Source organism: Sphaeramia orbicularis, chromosome 21 (genome assembly GCF_902148855.1).
Source record: "Sphaeramia orbicularis chromosome 21, fSphaOr1.1, whole genome shotgun sequence".
NCBI lineage: Eukaryota > Metazoa > Chordata > Actinopteri > Kurtiformes > Apogonidae > Sphaeramia > Sphaeramia orbicularis.
In genome coordinates, this window is record NC_043977.1 from 11,042,672 (window position 1) to 11,068,583 (window position 25,912).

Consider the following 25,912-nt stretch of genomic DNA (forward strand, 5'->3'; position numbering starts at 1 on the left):
TGATGCTCATGAAATAAAAGATTAGCAGCATTTTCTGTATTAAATAAATAAACTGTGTTTAAGAGCTGGCTGTTATTTGAAAGGACACAAATAGACCTCTACTGAGGTCTCTACAGATTCCTGCTTTCACAGGAAACACATGAACATGCTAACACATGCTAATGCTAGTATCCTCGACTGTCAGCTCCATGTACAGTTCAGACTGATGATTCTCTGGTTTCGGTTTATTGTAAGAATGTTTTCAACTGTTGATGAATGAAAAATTAAGTGTTCATAGCTTGTGTTTATCTCCAGAACCTTCTTCCAGAGCGTCAGTATAAGTTTCGTGTCCGAGCACAAAATATCTATGGAGTCGGAGAACCCAGTGCAGAGTCAGAGTCAGTGACTATGGGCCTGGTGGACGATGGTGAGGAACCTACGACCTGACGACAATAACACACACCAAACGGAACCACAGCAGACTAACAATGGATTGGTTTATTTTAACAGAGAACCAGGAGGAGGCGGAGCCAGAGGAGGACGACGATGGTAGGAGAAACATCTGTCCACTCTGTAACAAACCACACTAATACAACAAACAACACGTAAAACAATCAGCACTAATAACACAACCAACACAATCCCAGCATATGCCAATGTGACTGACGGTTGTACGTACATTGTTGTACGTGTCATGAAGACGTCAGCGAACACTGTTTCCCCAACGACACCTCAGACTCCAACTGTTAATGAACATGGGTCATCAGGTGTGTTATTTATGGCGACTCCATTTACGATCCAACATAAGGTGATGCTTGTGTTTCAGAAGATAAGGAACCGGATTATCGAGACGTGACGATCAGAACAGACATGAAGGTGAAGGAGCTGTACGACGTGGAGGAACGTCTGGGAACGTATGCAGGGTTCTCCTGTTTTTACAGACGGGGTTGGGTTGGTGGAATGAGCAACTGAGTGAGATGTCTGTGGTCCGTTCTGGTCTTAGGGGGAAGTTTGGTCAGGTCTTCAAACTGGTGGAAAAGGCCACAAAGAAGGTGTGGGCGGGAAAGTTCATCAAGGCGTACTCGGCCAAGGAGAAGGAGAACGTCCGGCAGGAGATTGGCATCATGAACAGCCTCCACCATCCCAAACTGGTCCAGTGCATCGACGCCTTCGAGGGAAAGTCTGACATCGTCATGGTTCTGGAGATGTACGTTCAATCCACATCCTTTTGCTATCAGCTAACATTAGCATTTATCAGTTTAGCTTCTTTAGCGTCGTTCTCACTAGCATCTGTCACCGTTTGCTCCATTTACACTGAACCCTTGAATTTAGTTTTTCACTTTCAGATTCCTCTGTTCTGTCACTTTAAGGGTTTTTTGTTATTAAACTTTTTATTAGAAGAAAAGTGGGTTATACATTTTGCTCTTCAGTACATATCATATGCTGAGGTTGTTTTATTGCAATATCTTTGTGATGAAAAATTATTATTTCATATTCCAGGTATTCCTCAAAAATATGTGATTGACATCATATCATTTAAATTGTTACTTTATCTTTTATAGATTTTGTGTAATTGTAGTTTTTGTATTATCACCCCAAGTTTCCATAAATGACCCACATTCATTTGCAATGGAATTAAATCTGAACCTTCGATTCATTCAACAGTAAAACCAAAGAACACAGAGTCTCACTCACTAAATGGATGTTGACATTGTTCTATTGCTGTTATATATTATATACTGTATATAAACATGAAATCATTCTTTTTGGACCAAAATATAATACAAATGATTATTTTTATTGTGACAAAATGACAAGTGTCATAAAAACACATTGATTTGAACTCAGTTCATTTTAACCCATTTATGTTAGAGTGGAGGGTCCAGACACTCAGGCATCGAAGAGTTAAATAGATGATAGATGAAATTTTATTGATCCCACTTCAGGAAAATACACTGGTCATGGCAGCAACAGGATGAAGTCCAGCATAAGGTCATTAAAAAAACAAACCCACAATAGAAAACAGAATAATAGTAATAAAACTACAGCCTGTAAACATATAGAGGTGAAATATTCTAATTAACGGTTTGTTCTCAGTAGTTTGTTTCCTTTTTCACTATGTGTTGTCGTGTCTTTGTCCTGTTTCCAGATGTGTTTCAGTTGTTTTTCTTCTGTCCAAACCCTGACACCCATGAGACAAACTCAGAGGTTTAGGTTTAGGTTTGATTTAATTTTCTCTGGTGAAGAAACTCTGATCTGGTTGAGTTTTTGGGATTGATCATAATCCGACAGTTCGGTGCAAAAACTCTGGAGTCTGCAATGTTTGTTTGACTGAACGATGGAAAATAACTGTGTCCAAGTATGAGAGGAATCTGAGATCAGCTATTTCCTCTGCTAATTTTAGAGCCGGGATAGACAGATGAGACCGAGTTTTCACGAAGAAACTCCACTGTTTTTATCTGAATCTCATCAGAGACCAAGCCCACGTTTACATTTACTGAGGATTATGGGTGAAAAAACTGAAGGACTGATCTTTACATTGAACCTTTATTAGGGATTTACTGCTGTTATTGTTTAATCCTCTGCATTTTTTAGTGCATATTATTTATTTTCCTATATTTAATTGACTCATTTAAAGGTTATTTTATGAAAATATACAAAACAAGAGTGACTTTTTCAGTCAAATATTTCATTAACTTATCATATAAACAAGAGTCTACAACCTTATTTTTTTTAATTAATTTTATTTATCATTTTATTCATTTTGTTAATTTTCTTAATTTTTTTTTTCTTCAGATTTGTTCAGTTTGTGGCTTATTCTTTTTTTTTTTACTTTTAGTTTCTTTTTTACTTCACATTATGTATTATTGTGTCATTTTTTTTAATTGGTTTTTGGTATTTATTATTTGCTATATGTCAAGCAAGTATGTCCATCCACTGTCATTGATCAAACTCCATGGCTTTATTATTTTTTCTTCAATTTTGTTCAGTTTGTGGCTCATTTTGTTAATGGTACGTATTACTTTGTTCATTTATTGTTAATTTTTGTACCTTTTATTCATTAATTTGTCTGTTTTGCTTATTTTATTCTTTTTTTTTTACTTTATTTTAGTCTGTTTTTTGCTAATTTTTTTCATATTATTTATTTTGTAGTTATTTATTTCTTAATTTCTGTTCATTTTTATCCACTATCATTTATCCATCTCCATGGGAATCAGTGTTGCAGAAGATGACGGTGTTTCCACATTCACTGCGGAGCCTCTGAATGTTTAAATGGGTCATATCTGATGACCATGAAAAGATGATGAACTGTATTTTACACCAATTATTTACATGGATTGATAGGATTAGTGGATCAGCAGGTATTAAACTTTACATCAGTAGATGGTTTTTGTCATCTCTTTAGGTTTTAATTAAGGATTTAAGGATTAATAACACTTGAACTCTTGGCATTGTTTTCCTCTGTCCAGGATTTCGGGTGGCGAGCTGTTTGAACGCATCATCGACGAGGATTTCGAGTTGACGGAGAGAGAAGTCATTAAGTACATGTTACAGATCATCGACGGCGTGGCCTTCATCCACAAACAGGGCATCGTCCACCTGGACCTCAAACCAGAAAACATCATGTGTGTCAACAAGACGGGCAGCAAAATCAAACTGATCGACTTCGGACTTGCCAGGAGACTAGGTACTGCAAGGGCTGATGGGAAGGCGGGGGTTGATGGGAAGGTGGAGTCAGAGGTCACCGGAAGGAGCTGAGGAGATGAAGCCATGACCCAGTTTTGTGTTTTCTAAGTGAATGGTGGTTGTTGATGATGATGATGATGATGATGATGATGATGATGATGATGTTGTTGTGCTTGTGTTAGAAAATGCTGGGACACTGAAGGTTTTGTTTGGGACGCCAGAGTTCGTGGCTCCTGAGGTGATAAACTACGAGGCCATCAGTTACCCAACCGACATGTGGAGCATTGGCGTCATCTGTTACATCCTGTGAGCATCATCAACACTGACACTATAGGTTTCAGGTCCAGGTCCAGGTCTGGTACTGTCCGGTCTCTACATGCTAACACTAGTAGCCTCTGCTATCGGCTTCATGGGTCTGTACAGTTCAGAATAATGATTCTCTGGACTCAGTTTTGCTTCATTAGCTTAACTTCACTCTTTCATCTGTTATATATTGATTATTATTGATTATTTTACTCAACATCTTAAATTATCTGTACTTTTAGCTCAGCTTGGCTTTATTTTGTTCTATTTTGGGGGTTAGCTTATCTTCACTTTGCTCTGTGGAAGTTAAGCTGCATTCCAAAGTGCTGGGAGGTGAGAAGTGTCCGATGTCCAACTCGATAAAATGCATTGGAACGCCTGTCGAAGCCGGAGATCCTAGTTCCAAAGTGGGGCCAGTTTGAATTACCTTGACCTCACCGCGAACTGCAACGTGATGTCAACACAACAACGGGGGTGCACAGTGTGCAAGTTTGCAATGAAAAAAACCTCACAATATATAATTAGCTCATCCGTCATTTCGCCTCTTCCATCGCGTTTGCGTATATGAGGACACTGTACTGTCTAGAGTCAAAATGCCTCTTTAGTAACAAAGCAAATAGGAGCTTAGATCTGCAGTCCTCCATGTTTGTTTATGTTCAACATGGATCATCTGGAATACTGTGAGGTGGGATATGGTTAACTCCAAGTGAGATGTATTCTACCTCTCAGCACTTTGGAATGCAGCATTAATTTCTGATGTTTGTTAGGTTGTTAGCATAGCATACATAGCATCAGTCTTCTGGTGTTCATCTGTAGTTTTATGTCCGTTAGTGCCAGTCTGACTCAGTTCTTCTTGTTTTCCTCGTGTCCAGACTCAGCGGTCTGTCTCCATTCATGGGCGACAACGACAACGAGACTCTGTCCAACGTGACCTCGGCGACCTGGGACTTCGAGGACGAGGCCTTCGATGAGATCTCGGACAACGCCAAGGACTTCATCACCAAACTGCTGAAGAAGGACATGAAGTGAGGACCAGGTTTACTCTGATCAGATGAATGATCCAAGGTTCAGAATGTTCAGTCAGTCCAACAAATGCTCATATGACAATGAAAACTGTCTGTGTGTGTCATTGTGTGTTTGTGTGTCTGTGTTCGTGTGTCTGTGTGTGTCGTTGTGTGTCTGTGTGTGTCGTTGTGTGTTCATGTGTCTGTGTGCGTTGTTTTGCTGTTGTGTGTCTGTGGTGCAGGGCCCGTCTGTCCTGCGCTCAGTGTTTCGAACACCCGTGGCTCAAACAGGACACAAACACCATGAAGGCCAAGAAACTGTCCAAGGAGAGGATGAAGAAGTACATCCTGAGGAGGAAGTGGCAGGTAAACAACATCTGATAAACAAGTAAACAACACCTGACACACACAGGTAAACAACACCAACACATAGGTAAGCAACACCTGACAAACAAGTAAACAACACCTTACACACACAAATAGGTAAACAACACCAACAAACAAGTAAACAACACCTGACACACAAGTAAACAACACATGACACAGGTAAACAACACCAACACACAGGTAAAAAAAACACCTGACACAGATAAACAACACCAACACACAAGTAAACAATACCTGACACACAGGTAAACAACACCAACACACAAGTAAACAACACCAACACACAAGTAAACAACACTTGACACACAGGTAAACAACACCTGACACAGGTAAACAACACCTGACAGACAGATAAATCTGATGTGACACCACAGAAGAAGAACATTCAACCTGAACAGTTTTATGCTCAGACCTGATTCGGTTCAGTTTCAGCTGATCCGCATCAGTTTCATCAACCTGGTTCTGGTTCTTTGGTTCTGTTCAACCTCTCATTGAATCCTGTTTAAACATAAAACTATGATGAAAACACACATCAGAGACATTGGACATAGTGATGGGACACCTGTGTTCATGTTCAGGCGGACAGCATCGTCCACTGTAGAAACAGGAAGTGATGTTTGTTTCTTCTTCTGTGACAGAAAACGGGTCATGCTGTAAGAGCCATCGGCCGACTGTCGTCTATGGCCATGATGGCTGGAGTCAGCGCCAAGAAGGGGTCACCCACCGAAGGTTTGACCACACTATTCACACTGTCCACATGCTTCTTGTCTGTAGCTCTACAGATTCTGTCTATGTCTGAATGGGTTTGAGTCCAGGGGAAAGCATTGTCTGTAATTTATAATACATTCATTTCATTCATACATTCACAGGTTCTATTTACTGGAACATTTACAAATCTAGTGGATAAATGGACAGAAATCAATATATATGTGGTAAAAACACTATTATATACAGTACATTAAAAACATCAGATAAACAGCACTTTGGTCATTTGGATTAAATTCATTTGATTAAAATGTATAAGATTGAACACATTTAATCTGATCATTTATAATAAACTGTAGATCATTGACATGTATGAGGATGGAACAGATGGAACTGAACTGATAAACTATAAAAAACTATTAAAGAGTGGATGAGTTTCACATGTTAAAGATGTTCTTCAGGAGTTTTGTTCCATCATAGAAGAAAATGCCAGGGTTTGAGTTGGAATGTGGGCTGAAACCATCCAATCAGAGACCCTGGTCTGATCCATGGTCGTAACCATACATCGTCCATCAGTCACAGACACATTCAGTTTCCGTCAGTCTGATCAACACCTTCTTTTGTCAAGTTGGCCTCTAACCTCTGGGCCTGGGGTGGCTGTGTTTCAGAGGATAACCAGTTCCTGGAATGTTTGGAGTATGAGCAGAGGGCGGAGTCTAAACCCACCTTTAGCAGCGTCATCCAGGATGTGGAGGTGGTGGAGGGAAGCGCCGCCCGCTTCGACTGCAAGATAGAAGGTACCGCACGAGAGCCTGAGGATTCAACCCGAGCAGAGACCGGGTCAGAACCATGTGGTACCATGTTGTAAAGTGTGTGGATGTAACAGAGGGGGGTTCTGGTTCTGGTTCCAATGACAGGTTACCCTGACCCGGAGGTGGTCTGGTACAAAGACGACCAGCCCATCAAGGAGACCCGACACTTCCAGATTGACTACGACGAAGACGGGAACTGTAGCCTGGTCATTTCAGAGGTCAGAGGTCAACGCCACATCACACTCAAACATGACCTTCATCATAGTCTCATCATCAATAACATGGAAGGGTCTAATAGAACATCCCAGTGCAGTTTCACTGGAGACCTCAGATTAGTTACAACAGTAAAAGACTAGAAAACCAACCTAAATCCAAATTAAAGATTAGATTAGATTATTTAGAATATGCAACAAAACAAAGTAATCCTACTTAGTCTTTACAAATGAAACAGATTAGATCACATTAGATTAAATTAAATTGGATCACATTCGATTAGATTAGATCACATTGGATTAGCTCAGAATTTTTGTTTCTTTTTCAGTGTGTTACAACCACAGTCAAAAAAGTCCCTTGAATGACAGTGATTAAAGTACCTGTACTTTGTTTATTGCAGTATCAGTATTTGGTGTCTGTTACACTTGATTGGCGTGTTGTGGTTTTTTCGTTTCATTTGGTTCGTTGATGTTGATGCTCAGGTGTCGGGAGATGACGACGCCAAATACACAGTGAAGGCGGTGAACAGCCTGGGGGAGGCGACCTGCACCGCCGAGCTGCTGGTGGAGGTGATGGAGGGGGAGGGGGAGGAGGAGGAGGAGGAGGAAGAGGAGGAGTAAGGCTGTGGACTCTGGACTCTACAGGAAGAGGAGGCGCCTCTGAAGTAACTGAAAACACCACCTTCATAAATATGCATTTGTTCTTTAAAATAATCCAAAAACACTTGACCAGGTAAACAGAAGCCCCACCCCTTTGTGCTCCTCATTTCCTGTCTCAGACCTAATCTCCACAACCTTTCAGTCGGTCAGTTGATTGTTGTTAACCTCCAACCGCGGCTGATTTTTAGATGCTGCTTTAATGATGATAATCCTCTGAGTAAACCACATCAATTCAATCAGAATTATATCAAACAACTGGTGAAAAACTGAAAGGGGAGCAGTTTTTCCGTGTTCAGCTGTTGGTTCTCCATCATTAACCAGCTTTGTTCAATCAAATCATGTATTTTACACATTGGTTCAATTTCCAAACAAACTTTAGACTGAACCATGTAAGCAAACATCACCATAAAAAAAACTGGGACGAGGAGCTCGAGGAGATCATGCTAATGCTAAAACTAAAGCTAACAGCGTGGATCTGAGAACTTGTGACCGAGGCCACTTCCTGTGTGAGTCCAGGTGTGAGAGGAGACGTCAGAGCCTTGGATTCAGAGATAATTCCCCTGCAAAAATCAGTCAAACAGTTAAAACATTAGCATCGCAGCTAAACAGCACTGGCAGGACGACACAATGAAATAAGTTTTATCAGCTCAGCATCGTCTGTATTCTACTGATCATCTGCTGACGTCCTGACAGGAGGAGGCTTTAGTGTCTGTTATTAACTGTGGATCCATAACTTCAACATAACGACAATAGTTTCAGACATGAAGAGTCTTGATTATGTAGCAAGAAACAAAAAAAATCAGTGATCACAAACTATTTACATTAACAGTCTGTGCTCAAGCTAACATGAGCTAACTTGTCCCGATGCTAACGTGACCTAATTCATCCTGATGCTAACGTGAGCTAATTTGTCCCGATGCTAATGTGAGCTAACTTTCGAAGGCTCTGATGGTCAATGCTAATCGTCTTTTTTGTCTGTAGCCTCTCTGTTCTGTTTTTTTTTTTTTTTTTTCTGAAAAATGTTAAATTGGTCGTCTTTACTTCTGTTTGAGCACTTTTCTTTCTGTTGTGCTTTTTTTCTTTTGTTTTTTCAGCTAACACCTCTGCCTTATGTTGTTAGCCTTAAATCAACACAGAGATGCTTTTAACGGTCTGTTTCAGCTGCGTTTGACAATCTGCTTTATAAATACTATAAAATGTTAATATATCATTAATGTCAACGCTTTGAAAGCTGACAAGGGATAGTTTCTTAATATTTATTCATGACTCACTTTCATTAATATGGAGGCATATTGGAGACCGACAGTAGATTTGAGGTTTTTGAAATTGTGTTGAAATCTTAAAATTTGCATCTAAATGAAATAATAATTAGGAGATCTTTCCTTACACATTTTCAACTTAACATTTAGTTGAAAATAATAAAGATTATCCACCCATGATGAAATTCCCCCAATAATTTGCTCAACGCAATCTTGTAATTTTGGGATAATTTAAAAAATACAATATTTTGGATAGTAAGATAATATATACTGGTGTGTCCAGGTTAATGTACATCAGTGTTGTGGTGTTGGATCACTGTCAATGTGTAAACATGATCTGACTGATATTGGATTGACCATGAAGGCATCAGTTTTTACAAATAATAATAATGATAATAATGGATTAGATTTATATAGCGCTTTTCTATGAATGCATACTCAAAGCGTGTACAGTGGATCCATTATTCATTCACTCTCACATTCTCCCTCTGGTGGTGGTACACTACATCTGTATCCACAGCTGTTCTGGGGCAGACTGACGGAAGCGTGGCTGCCAATCCACGCCAACGGCCCCTCCGACCACCACCGAACATTCATACGCATTCATACACCAGTGTGAGTAGCAGCACTGGAGGCAAGGAGGGTGAAGTGTCGATCCGCCAACCCTTCGGTTATTGGACGACCCACTCTACCACCTGAGCCACGGCCGCCCAAATGAAATCAAACACGGGTCATGCAAACATTGAAATGTGTCCATTAGTTCATTTTTCCAGAAATAGATCTGAGCTAAAATGCAGCCGTCTTTGACCAGTGTCTCTGGGTCCACACGTCCGACTGTTGAACGTCTACCATTGAACGTCCGACCGTTGAATGTCAGTCGTTGAACATCTAACCATTGAAAGTCCGACCGTTGAACATCTAACCGTTGAAAGTCTGACCGTTGAACATCTATCGTTGAAAGTCCGACTGTTGAACATCTACTGTTGAATGTCTACGGTTGAACGTCCAACCGTTGAACGTCCAACCGTTGAATGTCCAACTGTTGAACGTCTACTTTTGACCGTCTGATTGTTGAAAGTCCGACTGTTGATCGTCTGTTTGCCACATTCCAGCTGTTTGTTTGTTTGTTTGTTTGTTTATTTGTGCTTTAGATCATTTATTTAACGGCTTCAGCTGAAACCAAAGAGACACCGTTAACTCACAGGTGTGCGTTTGTTGTGAACTTACCTGTTCGCGTGTTCGTTTGGTGGTTGTTTGTGTTTAAGAAGTGTTTTATTTTTAGACTTATTTAAAGCACAGATTCATACGTATAATATTATCATTTGAGCATCGTCTTGGAGATTCATGTCAGCACTTAATTTTTCACATTACGTCCCCGATACTAAAACGAGCAGTGGACTCAGACTGTTCTGTTTTTGTATTAGATGTATGTAGATGATATTTCTCTAATTTTTATAAATATATATCAGTTTGATGAACTGCAGATGACATGTATGAGAACACTACGACTGTAGTTACTCACAGATACCAAATAAATTTTTATCACAAAACCAAGATGTCGTTTGTGGTTTGTGGGTTTGTGGTTTGTGTGTTTGTGGTTTGTGTGTTTGTGGTTTGTGGGTTTGTGTAGAAGTGGCCATTGTGCAGGTGTTCAGTAACTGGTCTGATGTAAAAACACAGTAAACCTGGTTTTCCTCCAAGGATATGTTAGTGGTAAACACATGGGTCCCAGAGGACAACGCTCAGTCCTTAATGAGTCCACCTGAGACCGCCTTGTTACCTGGGTCTCATTAAGACTAGCAGGATCACATCACTGCCTCCATGCTGACTTCTGACCCCTGAGTTACCCAGGTTACTGAGACTCAGGTATTCACACTTTAACCTCATGTGATCTAAGACAAGGGTGTCAAACATACGGCCTATGGGCCAAAACTGGCCCTCCAAAGGATTCAGTCCAGCCCACGGGATGAATTTGCAAAGTTGTATTGATCCTAAAGTGAAATTGCGTATTTTTCAGTTCCATGTGCCTGTTAATAAATGTTCTGTACTTCTCTAGATCCACTGTGATGTCTAAGGGCTTTTCATACAGCGTACTCGAGTCCGTATCTGAGTACACTGGACCCTAAAGTCCACTTACTTTTATCCATGTAAATGCAAACGTTCCGTGCTCAAGTACCGTACGTGAGTCCAGTTTAGAAGGTAGTCCAGGGTATGGACTGCCCAGACTCCAACACAGTACGTTACCGTGTGAATGCGATCCATGCCCCAGACCGGATGAGACCTAATCACCGCTCTGACAACAGAAGTGACCTAATCACTATGAGATTAGGTTGTTGTCTTCTGAAAAAGCCTCAGATCCGTGTGGCACAGGCTTGCCTTATGGACCGAACTGCGATATCAGGGACAACGAAGGTCACTCTTCTTCTCTTTACCTCAAACTGGCTAACAGATAGAAAAGTAGTGCCTGTCTTGTCGCCATTGTAGATAAATGAATAGAACAGTCGCTCAGTTGATGACGTAAAGGTTTCTATTCGAACCTCTGCGTTTGTTGGATAGCGACAGAATTCCTTCCACACCGCCACCTACTGTCTCAGCCCTGTAACACCCATGCGTACACGAGCATGGGCCGCAGTATGCGCTTGTGAATGAAACATCTGCAGGAAAGGTGTGAACATATCCAAGTACAGTACAGACTCGAGTACGCTGTGTGAAAAGGCCCTAAGTTATAATGTACATGTGTATATGAGAAGCTGAGGCCGAATATTGTAAAAATTCCACTTATTTCAGGTTAGTCCCATTTTTATTTCATGGATAGTTTGTAATTGTAAACATTTTCATACTGTAATTTTACTCATATTATTAGCACAAACACTACAAACTACTTTTACTGTGTGCTTTTACTGTAATCATACTCCAAAATCCCTTCCAGGCTAAAGTGTTTTTGTTTGAAATAGTGTAGAACACTAAAGTCAATGATGAATAAAATTTAATTTTCCAATAAGTACCTCATGAATCTAGTATATTTGGAAGTATGATTACTCCAAAAGTACGCAGTAGGAGTAGTTCATAGTGTTTGTGGCAATAATATATGAAGTACTAACACCAAAAATATCCAATTCATGAGGTACTTATTGGAAAAATTAATTAAGGTACAGTATGCACCATGCTGGTTTTACACCCATATTATTTTTACCCCCATTAACTGTAGTTTTGAATATCCAAATATAGTGAAAGTTACTGATAATAAGTAAACATATGACAACTTTCACTACTGGATGACTACACGGTTTGGATGGTTTGAAGCATGTACATAATTCTTAGGGGGTAAGAAAAATATGGGGGTAAAAATCGTATGCAACAGCAGAACCCGCGTAATGAAATCAGCATGATTAGCTCAGTGAACATATTCAAAACCAAGCTGCAGCTGCTTTCAAATCAGCTGCAACACTGATGACTATGACATTTTCCCTACATGCAAGCAGAACTTCAGCGTTAGGGCAAAAACTCTGCACAGCTTGATGGAGCCCGTTATGAAGAGCAGGTTCAGAGCGTGTTGTCCAAATCTGAGAGGCGTTTCACTGACTTTGCATCCATAGAGCCTGTTGCCAGTTTTCTGTGTTTTCCTTTTGCAGAGGGTACTGATGTGGATTCCATTTCTTCCAAGGTAGCATCACTGTTTCAGCTGGATGACTGTGCTGGTGAGAATGAGATGATTGAGATCAAATCCAGGGAAATATCTGGCACAAAAGGAGACTTCTGGAACTTACTCTTGGAAAATAAGTATCTCAGCCTCAGAAGATATGCCTTCAACCTGACAGCACTTTTTGGATCCACCTATTTGTGTGAGGCTGTTTTCTCTCACATGAAGATAAAGTCAAAGTAGAGATCAACAATGACAGGCGGTCACCTTGTGGTTTGCCTGCAATTTGCAACCACTTCCTACTGCCCTGGCTATTAGAACCTAGCTTCCTCTTCCCAATGCCAGAGGTCCCACTAAGGTAGGAAAATGCATTAGTTGTCATGTTTTCTGTAACTCACCAAATATTATATACTTTTTTCATTATATCTGGATGTATCTGTTTATATAATTAGTAGATCTCAACAGACTAGAAACTTTTAAAGTAGATCTGGATTTAATAAAGGTTGGGCACCCCTGCTCTAGACTCTACATCAGATTACAACAGGACAATGTTCCTCTGGAGCACAGGTGTCAAATATGCAGCCCGGGGGCCAAATCTGGCCTGCCTTAGGCTTCGATCTGGCCCGTGGGATGAATTTATGAAATGCAAAAATTACACTCAAGATATTAACAGTCAAAGATGTTCGAATCACTTTAGGTCAATTCAACCTACAGTGGATCAGACGAGTAAAATACTATCATAATAACCTATAAATAATGAAAACTGCCAATTTTTCTCTTTGTTTTAGTGTAAAAAATAGTTACATTTCACAAAAATGTTTACATTTACAGAATAGCCTTTTACAAAAAATGTGAATGACCTGAAATGTCCTAATAGATGTATATGGAATTTTAAAAATATTCTCCCTGTTATTAAATGTTTTGTGTTTTTGTAGATAAACTGTGATCTGTACGTTGTGATGACATGTATAAATGTTAAACTAAGGCATAATATTGTTAATATTGCACTTTGAATTTTCGGGTTTTTCATATTTGTTCGTGTTATGCTCAAGTACAGTTTGTAGATTTAAACATCTTCATTACAGAATTTTACTTTTTTCACTCGAAAGTTGTTATACTATTATATATATTATTTTACTGGTCCGGCCCACTTTATATCATATTAGGCTGTATGTGGCCCCTGAACTAAGACTAAAATTTTGACACCCCTGCTCTAGAGTCGAACATCTGTTCGTTAAAGAGCAGGAGATGATCCACAGTGGAAACACTTTACAGACCAGTTACTGAGATCAGATTAAAAATGACCTGATTTTATCTTAAGTTGGTTTATTTTCTCTGTGTAATCACATCAGCTGGTTTATACATGAATAAAATGTGTGTTTATGTTTTCAGATCATTTTTGTTTTTATTTTAGTTTAACTTGTCCCAACTTTCATGAACCTAGTTTGTAGAAGTAGGTCCTTTTACTGATGTTTTTATATATAATGTATTTTTTTCATGTTTAAACCTATTAATGATCATGTTTCATATGTGAATTCATCCCAGTCAGTGAATAATGAGTTTCATCATGAGGAGGTTAGTGTTTAATGAGGTCTACAGAGGATCCAGACCAGATGAAACCGTCCAACCACAGACCTTGGTCCTGGTCACTGTGTCATGTGACTGATGGCGTTGGCGCTGTCTGATGTTTGTTAATCTGTTTGATGATGTTTTTACTGGGTTTTACTGGTTCATAAGCCTGTTGGTGTGTGTGGTGGTGGTTCCATCTTCCATTTTTTGGAAATCCATCAATAAAATACTCCTGAAATAAAATATTTCTTCAAATATCATTTGTTGTTATTCCTTCACTTGTGCATCGCATTTAAGAGCGCAGACCTCCGCCAGGGCAGATCAGTGCCCCCTCCTCGCGATCGCCACCAAAATTTAATCATTTGTTCCTTGTGCCAGTATCAACATTTCCTGAAATTTTCATCCAAATCCGTCCATAACTTTTTGAGTTATCTCGCACACAGACAGACAGACAAACCAACGCCAGCAAAAACATAACCTCCTTGGTGGAGGTAAAAACCACAGAAAATGGCAGGGGCATGAATAATTTTAAGGACAACTGTATTTATCTGTATATACAGTCTGGAAAAAAAATTATTAGACCATCAAAAGTCATCAAAAACAATAGTTATGCAGTTAAGTACTAACTCCTGTGTGTATCATGTGACTCAAACAGAAAAAAAAACATGGAATGCCTAAAAGCACTGTTTTTGTCAGTCCAATGCCATAGATACTGATGTAAGAACTGAAGTGATTTTGGTTATTATCAAGAAAACCATGAAAAATGTCTAGATATCAGCTCTGAAATGAAACTCTTAGGAGCTATTTTTGTTGTTGTCATTATATTTGTCTAAACAAATGTACCTTTAGTTGTACCAGGCATTAAAATGAAGAAGAAATTGAAGAAAACAAGGGTGGACTAATAATTTTTTCTGCAACTGTATGTACATGTATGTGTATGTGTCATTTGTTTTTGGTGTGTGTACTGCTGGTTGTCCAAAAATTTATTCCTAGAGGATAATAAAATACCTTCAACCTAATTATTGCAGAACAGAAGATTATTGCACAACATATTGCACATAGTTCACATTTACAGAGTTGTTACACATTATTGAAGTGATTGTTTGAGGAAACATTGAAGGAAGTGGTTGAACATGAAGAAACACCAGAGTTATTACTTTTTCTAGTTTTGTGTGGTGACAAGAACAAACTGTGTCTGAATCTATTTTTCCTGATTCAGAGAAAGGTCAAAGGTCGTTTATCCATGTCTGAACCTGTAACACATGAGTGTTGCTATTAACCCTTTCATGCATGAATTATGAGAACCATTATCAAGATTTTTTTTTTCCTGAGTGTTTTTATTCCTCTTTAGGTGTGGAAAAAAAAAAGTGATTGCATTTTTTTATTAACTTATTTTTCATGGAGTTACAAAAATGTCCACTCAGCTGGACATCATGCATTTAATTTTAGAAGCAAAGAAACATGAATTTATTGATATACTGTGTGAGAACTATGAAATAAAAACGTTTTCAATGATGCTAATCTGATGCTTTCTCACATTTTAACGTACACTAACACTAGTTATTACTCACTTTGAGATGATATGCAAAAAAACAACAACAAAAGCTTAAAAAAAAAAAATCCTGTTAATTACAGTCTAATCACAATTACCAATTTTTTTTTTTTACACTCAAACATGTTAGTGCACGTTCATCTAGAACTGCAAATTTACAGTAATGGTATGAATGTCAGTGTATGGGATGATGCATAGGCGTCCACTGTGTTGGCTGATATGGAACTAAAACAACAAAATGCATGAATATACAAGAGAACGGCTGTAGAATAAGTGTCCACTGTAGGGACCACTGTGCATGAAAGGGCTAAGGTGTGAAATCAGATCAGATAATACAACATATGACTTTATTTATCCCACCGTGGGTTAAATATCACAGTTAACAGCAGCAAAATACAACCTGTGTGTCTGTGTGTTTTAGGGGTGGTTCAGTTCATTGTATTTTAACCCTTTCATGCATGAATTATGAGAACCTTAATCAAGATTTTTTTTTTTCCTGAGTGTTTTTATTCCTCTTTAGGCATGAAAAAAAAACCAATATGATTTTTTTTTTTTTTTTTTTTTAAATCAACCTGTTTTTCATGGAGTTACAAAAATGTCCACACAGCTACACCATGAATTTTATTCTTGAAGCAAAGAAACATGTATTTAAAACCCAATATCATAAAGTGATATGAAAACAGTGAAATGAAACCATGTTTAATGCAGCTAATCTGATGTTTTCTCACATTTTAACATATTCTAATACTAGTTATTACTCACTTCATGGAGATAATATGCAAAAAATAAATATTAACAATTGATTTCCACTCAAGAACCAATCAAGAACAGCAAAGTTACAATAATGGTATGAATTGCAGTTTATGAGATGATGCTTAAGTGTCCACTGTGTTGGTTGATATGGAACTAAAACAACAAAACCCATGAATATACAAGAGTAAAGCTGTAGAGTAACTGTCCACTGGAGTGACCACTGTGCATGAAAGGGTTAAAGTGTTTTATATTGTATTTTGAATGTATCCCCTCATTATTGTATGTATTCACGTATTTGTATTTGTTTTTATTTTCCTTCTTGTAGTTCTACCGCTGACCACCAGGCGGCGCCGCAGTCACAGACGCTCAGTGAACCCCCGACGTGAGCATGCGCAGTGTGTGGCCCGTGTCCTCGGTGTGTGCTGGGACTCGGCTCGGACTCGGGGCTCAGTTTGGGTTTAGTTTTGTTTTGTTGTGTCCGGTTCCGTTAACGTCCGCGATGGCCGGGACGGCGCTCAAACGGCTCATGGCGGAGTACAAACGTAAGTCAACACTGTGTGTCGTAACGCCGCGCTCAGCCAATCACAACACCGGCATGGCTAGCTTACAGGCTAACGGCTTACGGCGCGTCTCCGGACCGAACTGTGAAGAATTATCAGAACATTTAACGTTTACAGACCTTGAACTCATTAAATAAAACGTCTGTAGGAATATTTTGTGAAGTTTGATAATAAAACCGACTGTATATTTAATTCGGCTTAATTTTTATCTCACTATAATGGCCGTAACTGAGTAGAAAAGTGTAGTTTATACGTAGTTTATTCTGTTCGTCTCGGTTCCAGAACGTTCTCCACAAGAAACACAAAACTGGTGAAACTTTAATTATTACAGATTTTGTTTTGATTTTCACTGAAGTACTTGTTAAATTAGATAAAAAACCTGCCCGGTGTATATACGTGTTATGACCCAATTAAACTCTGAATTTGTCAGACTCGTACATTATCCGTAAACAGTTAAACCCTTAAAATGCTCAGGTTTTCACTGGAGTTTGGTTCGGTTTTATGTTGTATTTTTACAGTTTCTAATCTGTTTAATGTTAAAATTTAGCTCAGTTTATTCAGACTCAGATTGTCAGGACACGTTTATTCAGTGTGTAAATGTGTTTGTTTGGTGTTATTGTAACATTAACGTTAAAACCAACTAATTTCATTAAGTAACGCAACAGAAAATCCCATTAACAGTAAAAGCAGGTTTATTAAATTATGTTCATTTCTTAACGGAAGAGTTTAAGTGTTCTCCAGCAAAAAGTAAAAGGATCAAGATCACGTTAAAATAACACATTAAGTAACATTATTATGACTCAGACAAGGCAGATAAATACCTGCAAAATTACTGACACAAAATATAAAGCCACTGACAGTTAATAATTTACAAAAATGAAAAATAGTTTAGTTTAATTAACCCTTAAAGGCAGAAATGAGGAATTAATAAAGAACATGTATTTACATAAATCAACCATATGAATATAAATGTTTCTGTCACTTGAAGACGAGGCTTGGTTTCATGTTTAACATCAGGAAGCAGATGGAGTTAGTGTTGAAATAAACCTGCTCTGAAAATGAAACAACCTTGGATCAAACAACAAAATCAAACCTTAATCTCCTAAAACTCATCCATGTTTTTTTGTCCATGTTTTGTGGACAAGAGTTCCACAGCTTTATCTTTAAAAAAAGGAAAAGAAAAAAGAAGTCACTGCAAAGGACATTCAGAGAAAAAAAAGAAACTGTGTCTGAAAAAATGTGTCAGTGTTATGCTATTTTCAGTCTAGACAGTGGTTCATAAAAAAAAAAAAAAAAAAAAAAAAAAAAAGGGAAATTTGTATTCTCCAGGGTCTCAGGAGATTAAATACTGGACAGAGTGGACTAATGTTGGTAGTTTTAATTCTGACGACGTTTACTGAACATTGTCAGACCGCAGTTGTTTATAGTAGAAGTAGTAGTTTTTGATGTAGTTTTATGACATCAGTCTCTTTCACATTAATCTAATCTTTCTAATAGGTTAATTGGTTAATCTAAATTGCCCATAGGTGTGAATGTGAGAGTGACTGTTTGTCTCTATATGTTCAGCCCTGCGATGAACTGGCGACTTGTCCAGGGTGTACCCCGCCTTCGCCCCTATGTAGCTGGGATAGGCTCCAAGCGACCCCCGTGACCCTAGTGAGGATAAAGCGGGTTCAGAAAATGAATGAATGAATGTTCATTTGTTTGTTTCCTGTTTGTGTTATTCAGTTGTTTATTTCGTGTTTGTTCACTTGTTTATTTCCTGTTTGTTTATTCCAGAGTTGACCCTGAACCCACCTGAAGGCATCGTTGCAGGTCAGTCTGTCTTTATCAGAGGACTTTGATGCTGAACTGTCGATGTGACGTTCACTGTCTGAAAATTGGTTTTATTTGTGTTGGTTTCATTTGTTTCGGTTTTATTTGAATTTTCTGTCTGTCCTCTGTGTTGTGTTCAAGTACAGTTTGTATTTTATGGAATGAATGGACTCTTTGTTAGTTCTTTATTGATGTTGTCTGTGCTTGTCAGGTCCAGCCAATGAGGAGAACTTCTTTGAATGGGAGGCTCTGATCATGTGAGTAAACACTCATCACTTTACCCGGGTCATGGTCTAGAACCTGAAGGATCCGTAAGAGTTCCTCAGCCTTTAAACTGAATCAAGCAGTGATTTTACGTCTACTGATGTGACATGTCATGATTCAGCGGCTTCAGTGTCTCTTTGATTTAACAGTTTGAGGTCAGAATGTGGAGGTTTTATGTCCGTATATGGTCACATACGTTGGTGTTGTGACGGCATCGAACCGTCGAGACAAACCAAACCCAGGAAAACTAGGACCCGGATCAGGAGTGAAAGGCAGCTTCAGGTCTGATCCACTGTGAAAGAGGTTTAACGCCAACAGAATTAGCAACAAAATCTTTAAAACGTCACAAAGACAGAACAGATGGTTGATTTGAATCCAGCTCTGGTTCATATCAGACATGTAGACCATTCATGTTCACTGGGACCTCAGAGTCCAGAACCAGGTTCATCTGACTGTTGGTTGATAGTAAATCCCAGCTCGGAGCTTAACCATATGAACAGCAGGGGGCGCTGCTCCCAAACTAACACACAGCCCTGAGACGCCAACCTGTTAACAGATGGGATTCATGGTCCTGGGTGGATGTGGGTTACTCTATCTGAGCCTGGACTCCTGATCTCTACTCGTAAAATATCATATAAAAGTCCAAACCACATGTCAGGTCATTCATTAGAGTGAAGAACCTATGATGGATCAGACTTTAAAACAATGTCAGACAGACAGAAAGAAACAAATTACATAATAACTGAAACACTGACCTGATCTGAGCAGGTCTGGGATGTCAGTGAATGCATCATATCTATGAGAGGTTAGTGAAGGCATCATAATTATGAGAGGTCAGTGAAGGCATATCGATGAGAGGTCAGTGAAGGCATATCGATGAGCGGTCAGTGAAGGCATCATATTTACAAAAGGTCAATGAAGGCATTATATCTACAAGAGATCAGTGAAGCCATCATATCTATGTAGTGTCAGTGAAGGCACCATATCTATGAGGTATTGTATCAGTGAAGGCGTTTGTCGGCGTCGTCCTTGAAGGCATTATCCTGACTTGTAATGGAGTGTGTTGTCAGGTGGTGTTCTTGTTCTGGTTGCCGTGCCGACAGTGTTTTTCTGCCTTTCAATTTGCCTGCAGCTCCTTCACTCACATTCTGCTGTGATGACTTCACTGAGACTCACCTGCCCAGGTTCAGTCTGGATGTTCTTATCAAACGGTGAACATCACGTGACCAGGTCATGTGACTGGCAGTGGTCAGCTGAATTGGATCCGTTCTGATCCTGTTCTGTTTTTATTAATGACCTGAGGTTTTAGATCCTGGTGTTTCTAGAAGTTTCCACTGTGTGAACAGTTTGATGTCAGCTGGTCATCAGGTTATCTTACTGTAACTGAGTGAACACATGACATGTGGAGGAGGTTTAACCCACACTGCGCTTCCTTTAACCCCATTTAATCTGTTTAACCCCTGTTTAACCCTGTTTAATCCATTTAACCCCTTTTTAACCCGTTTAACCCCTGTTTAACCCATTTAACTAATTTAACCCCTGTTTAACCCCCATTTAACACCTGTTTAACCCTGTTTAATCCCATTTAACCCTTTTTAATCCCATTTAACCCCTATTTAGCCCTGTTTAACCCTCCTTTAGCTCCATATAATCCTGTATAACCCATGTTTAACCCCGTTTAAATTGTTTAACCCCGTTTAACCCCCATTTAACTTTAACCCGTTTAATCTCCATTTAACCCCGTTCATCCCCCTTTAACTCTCTTTAGCCCCGTTTAACCCCTCTTCGACCCTGTTTAACCAGTTTATGCTCTGTTTAACCTGTTTAACCCCTGTTTAACCTTGTTTAACCCTGTTTATCCCCTGTTTAACCTTGTTTATCCCGTTTAAACCCTGTTTAACCCTCTGTGTTCCAGGGGTCCTCAAGACACGTGTTTCGAAGGTGGTGTGTTTCCTGCTGTCCTGAGTTTTCCATCTGATTATCCGCTGAGTCCACCCAAGATGAGGTTCACCTGTGACATGTTCCACCCCAATAGTAAGTACACAAACACACAAACAAATAAATACACAAACAAAGAGACAAATACACAAACAAATAAACAGACAAACAAATACACAGACAAAAATAAATACACAAACAAATAAACAGTAGTAAATATCACAGTGGTTGAAATAATTTTGCATTTTTGTGTTTGTCATTTAGTTTGTATCTGTGTTTAGTTTAGTTCTATTTTTATGAGTTGGTTTTCTTTGACTTAAGTTTGTAAACCCCTTAGTTTCAGTTGAGTTTTACTAGAACTGAGGACAGAAACTGGAGACAGATTTAAACTGTCGAACAAAACATTCAGTGTTTGAGTGAGTTTGATAAAAACAGTCTGAGTTGTTTTTTCCTTGTCCTTGTTTTTCTTCTCAGTTAATGAAGCTGTTTTTTTTTCTCAGTTCTTCTGACATGGTTAGATTTCATGGAGCATCACTTTGCTCCACAGGCTCCGCCCCCTCACTCAACCCAACCCTGTGATTGCGCTGCTGTTAGCCTGTCGTTAGCGCATCGTTAGCGTGCTGTGATTAGTGGCTTTAGGCAGAGAGATGAGGTCACAGCAGTCTGAGCACGCTCCGTACTGATTACAGACCACATGACCCGTCATCATCATCAAACACTGGCCTTGGCTTCCTGATTCCGATCCACATCACTGAGCAGAAAACACACAAAGAAGCATCAGCACTCACACACGGCACAACCTTTGAGCCCAAACACCACCAGCAAATGAGACGGGATTAGGTCGGATTCATGAACGTTTTAGTCGTAGTCAGTTCATGCAAATAAAACGCAACCAAAATATAGAACAGACCCAAAGTAAACAGTTCCAGGTGTGTATTCCTCACACAGGTAGATGGTTCAACTCCTCACACATACAGGAAGAGAATGGGAAACACTGACCTGGGCCTGTTCTCACCCAGACGAATATGTGTGGTCACCTGGACTCACCTGTCTGTCCTGTCTCCTCTGTCTGCCCTGTCTGTCAGTCTATCCCGATGGGCGTGTCTGTATCTCCATCCTCCATGCTCCAGGTGACGACCCAATGGGCTACGAGAGCAGCGCTGAGAGGTGGAGTCCAGTCCAGAGCGTCGAGAAGATCCTGCTGTCTGTGGTCAGCATGTTGGCAGGTAACACACGTATGACCCATATGAGTATGACACGTATGACACGCATTCTACATATGACATGTATGACATACTGTAATATGTATATATAATATAATATATATAACACAAACAACTTGTTAAATCCATGTTATGTTGGTCCTCCTCATACTCTATACTTCTTCCTCTTCCTCCTCTTCTTCCACCTCCTCTTCCTCCTTTCTCCTCTTCTTCCTCCTTTCTCCTCCTCCTCCTTTCTCCTCTTCTTCCTCCTTTCTTCTCCTCCTCCTTCCTCCTCCTCTTCCTCCTCCTGCTCCTCTTCTTTCTCCTTTCTCCACCTCTTCCTCCTCCTTTCTCCTCCTCTTCCTCCTCCTACTCCTCTTCTGTCTCCTTTCTCCTCCTTGTCCTCCTCCCTTTTCCTCTTCTTTCTCCTCATCTTCCTCCTCCTTTCTCCTCCTCTTCCTCATCCTCCTTCTTCTACTCTTTTCTCCTCTTCCTCCTCCTCTTCCTTCTCCTTTCTCCTTCTCGTCCTCCTCCTTTCTCCTCCTCTTCCTCCTCCTACTCCTTTCTCCTCTTCCTCCTCCTCTTCCTTCTCCTCTTCCTCCCCCTCTTCCTTCTCCTTTCTCCTCCTTGTCCTCCTCCTTTCTCCTCCTCCCTTTTCCTCTCCTTTCTCCTCTTCTTTCTCCTCCTCTTCCTCCACCTCCTCAGAGCCAAATGATGAAAGTGGAGCGAACGTCGATGCGTCAAAGATGTGGCGTGAGGACAGAGAACAGTTCTACAGACTGGCTCAGAACATCGTACGCAAGTCTCTGGGCCTGTAGAGATGATGTCATCGCCCTGCGACAGTTCCCTGCCTCTGTGTGTGTGTGTTTTTGTGTTACACAGACTTCACCTCCTTCTCATCAGCTGACTATCTGCCTGGTTGCCATGGAAACACACACACACACAGAGCTCCTGAGACAGACTGATGTATAAACTGATGAACAGACAAACGGAGGAGGAGGAGGAGGAGTTAAACATGTGTGACAGGTTTATAACGAACCCATGTAAACAACGCTTCTCACTGTAGATGAACGAGAATTATTTTTGTGGACGATCAGAAAGAAAATTACATTTAGTTTTGATTTTGTTTAAAGCCCTGATGTGACGTCAGGGAACGTAGATGACGAAGTAACCTGTTTAAGATGTAAATAAAGAATAAAATGAAAATACAGACGATCAGCCCCGTGTCCAGAAGTATGTGGACTCCATGGTTCATCTGTAGAATCTGTAGCCCCTTCCCCACAAACAGAAACTTTTATTGATTTACCCGGTAAAAGAATCCCTGGTAATCTGTGTCTTTTGTGTTTCCATCTCAAAGTTCAGTACATTTATTTAAATTAGTCCGATGATGTATGCACTACACCTCCAGTCCAGTAGGTGGTGCTAAGAAGAATCGACATCATTTGTGACAGTATGTCAGGATGGAGGATGATACAGTGGTTCTGTTGTTCCTCGTGTTTTACTACAAATAAACCAATGTGATCTGAAAAGACACTGACGCTAATGGATTAAACATGGAGGGAGAACAGAATGTTGACAGTGTGTTCCACCAAACAGAATTTTTCAACCCACAGACCCGCCCCCAAGAATTCAGGAATCTGAAAAAATCCACCTCCAGCCCTACAAGGATCTTCAATCAGGGAAAGTTTTTTACCAGATAAATTCAGTGGAAACGCACCAAGGTTTTTCAGAATTCATAGTAAAGTTCCTGTGGTGGAGAAGGGGCTGATGGGAAAACACTGTAATGGCTCCAGACTCTAGAACCGCATAGACCCTGAAACCATCTCACCCATAAATCCTCAATACTCATGATTATTTGGACCATAACATGTTTTATTCATGTCTTAAAATAGTCTAAACATCCCTTTGTGACATCTCCAAAGTTTAGGCTTAATCCCTTCATTCCTAATTTAATATTAAAGCTTCTACAATAAAACTTTAGTCAATATTTTGATTTTACATGTTAGAAACATTAGATTCTCCACAGACTCTCAGTTAATTAATGAACAACAAATGTAAAAGTGAAACTAGGGGTTATTATCTCTAAATTAGGTGTCATTGGTTCATTTAGTCCTTGTGGTTCTTCAGTTCTAAGCTTTGGAACTTGGAAAATAGAGGATATTTAACATTAACTAGGTGGAACAGGTTAAACAGATCCTTTAAATTAGGGTCTTCATTTAATCTTGTCATTTTCTATTCTGAATTTTCAAACACTGAAAAAATAAAGTGAAATTAGTAAAAACGGAGTTGAATTCAGACAGAATCAGTCATTTGGAAGCTCATTTAATTAGTGATAGGACTTTAAATGTCCCAGGTTAACGTCAGATTCAGATGAACGTCTCAGGCGTCCTCATACTTGGGTCGTATTTGTCTCCTTTTCCACCTTCATTAGTAACTGATTGACTGTTAATAATCAGGAGGGTTCATCATTAAAATGTTTCAGGGTCAAGTCTATGTTTTGTTGGTTTGTTTCTCGGGCCTGGTGGTCACATGATGTTGCTGGTGGGCAGGCTCTACTTGTTTCTTGTGTCATGTGACCTGTTGTGGTTAGTCAGGACTGGTTGAAGGTGGAGCTTCACTTTCAGTTCTGAGGCAGTCAGAGGAGGACTGGATCTGTCTGGGCCCAGGAGAATCTGGACCGGCATTGGCCCGTGGTTACACCATGATGATATAAATCCAATAACTGTTAATAATCAGATCGTTGTAATAATCAGATGTGATGTGTTTACAGTCACTTCAGAAATGTGATAGTCCATAGACCCTGGTTTAGATATTTCAGTCCATTATCAGATTTATTTCAGAGTTTGTACGTATGTAGTGACATAGAATCCAACTTTGTCTTTTACATCACCTCTGTTTTCTCTGATTTAATAGTTTTTCCACATGTTCAGATGTAACAGAACTAAATAAATCAGATGAACCTGTCTACATGCATGAAGACATGGGAGTATTGGGGACAAATCCAGGTGTGTTAATCTGATTTATTATAATCAGATTACTACCGTTATCTGATAAAACAGATCAGATTATACTGTTTACATGACCAATAATAACTGGTGCATTGACCCGTGTGGAACCAGGGGTTCCAGATGTGGTAGTTTTTTTGCTGGGGACAGCTGACTTTTGGGAAAATTCCACTGGCATTTTCAGTTAAATAACCTCTCAGCTGGCATGTCTGTTTCTGCACATGAAATTTGACACCATGGCAACGTGGCCCTATTGATTATGTGTTGTTAGGTTACCCCCTTCAATGATGATTCTATGATTCTGGGTATAGAAACGTGAGTGTAAGGCTATTGTATTCCAAAATTACTAATATCTCCCAAAATATTAGTCCTATCAACTTGCTGTTTTCACTAGTCTTTTCTTTGACCAAAAATACATAAGTATGCCAAACTGCAGCAGTCAGCTCTGTCTGGATTTTGTGTGATGCCCGAGACACACACAAACAGAGTCCACTTCCCTTTTATAATATAAATCGGATACTGATCAGAGTATTGGTGTGAAAGGAAACAGGGTCAGTGTCTGGTGCTTTGTATCTGCTGACCACGCCCCTTTCCTGTCGGTGT

The 25,912-nt window shown here is 39.6% G+C and overlaps 2 protein-coding genes across 3 annotated transcripts in view; both read left to right on the forward strand.

Annotated features, from left to right (window-relative positions):
* Positions 1-9,272, forward strand: part of LOC115411948 (myosin light chain kinase, smooth muscle-like) — a 52,893-nt gene extending 43,621 nt beyond the window's left edge. The window contains exons 24-35 of one of the 2 annotated variants that reach the window (XM_030124252.1): positions 295-406; positions 490-528; positions 806-893; positions 983-1,186; positions 3,450-3,667; positions 3,849-3,972; positions 4,842-4,994; positions 5,216-5,339; positions 5,999-6,089; positions 6,734-6,862; positions 6,983-7,095; positions 7,573-9,272. In XM_030124252.1, coding sequence (XP_029980112.1) covers positions 295-406; positions 490-528; positions 806-893; positions 983-1,186; positions 3,450-3,667; positions 3,849-3,972; positions 4,842-4,994; positions 5,216-5,339; positions 5,999-6,089; positions 6,734-6,862; positions 6,983-7,095; positions 7,573-7,710 — 1,533 coding nt within the window. In that variant the 3' untranslated portion in view covers positions 7,711-9,272. The remainder of the gene's footprint in view (positions 1-294; positions 407-489; positions 529-805; positions 894-982; positions 1,187-3,449; positions 3,668-3,848; positions 3,973-4,841; positions 4,995-5,215; positions 5,340-5,998; positions 6,090-6,733; positions 6,863-6,982; positions 7,096-7,572) is intronic. The other variant, XM_030124253.1, reaches the window with a different exon arrangement.
* A 7,634-nt stretch (positions 9,273-16,906) lies between these two features.
* ube2g2 (ubiquitin-conjugating enzyme E2G 2 (UBC7 homolog, yeast)) lies at positions 16,907-23,685 on the forward strand. The gene is made up of 6 exons (XM_030124259.1): positions 16,907-17,064; positions 18,862-18,897; positions 19,109-19,154; positions 21,077-21,195; positions 22,185-22,325; positions 23,010-23,685. The coding sequence occupies exons 1-6, from the start codon at positions 16,911-16,913 to the stop codon at positions 23,120-23,122; spliced, it is 609 nt and encodes a 202-aa protein (XP_029980119.1). The 5' UTR covers positions 16,907-16,910; the 3' UTR covers positions 23,123-23,685.
* Positions 23,686-25,912: the final 2,227 nt, after the last annotated feature.

Coding starts and splice junctions, on each gene's coding strand:
- ube2g2 (XM_030124259.1), top strand. CDS start 16,911: ATGCGCAGTGTGTGGCCCGTGTCCTCGGTGTGTGCTGGGACTCGGCTC. Junction 17,065..18,861: donor GCTCATGGCGGAGTACAAAC/GTAAGTCAACAC, acceptor TGTTTATTCCAG/AGTTGACCCTGAACCCACCT. Junction 22,326..23,009: donor TGTGGTCAGCATGTTGGCAG/GTAACACACGTA, acceptor CCACCTCCTCAG/AGCCAAATGATGAAAGTGGA.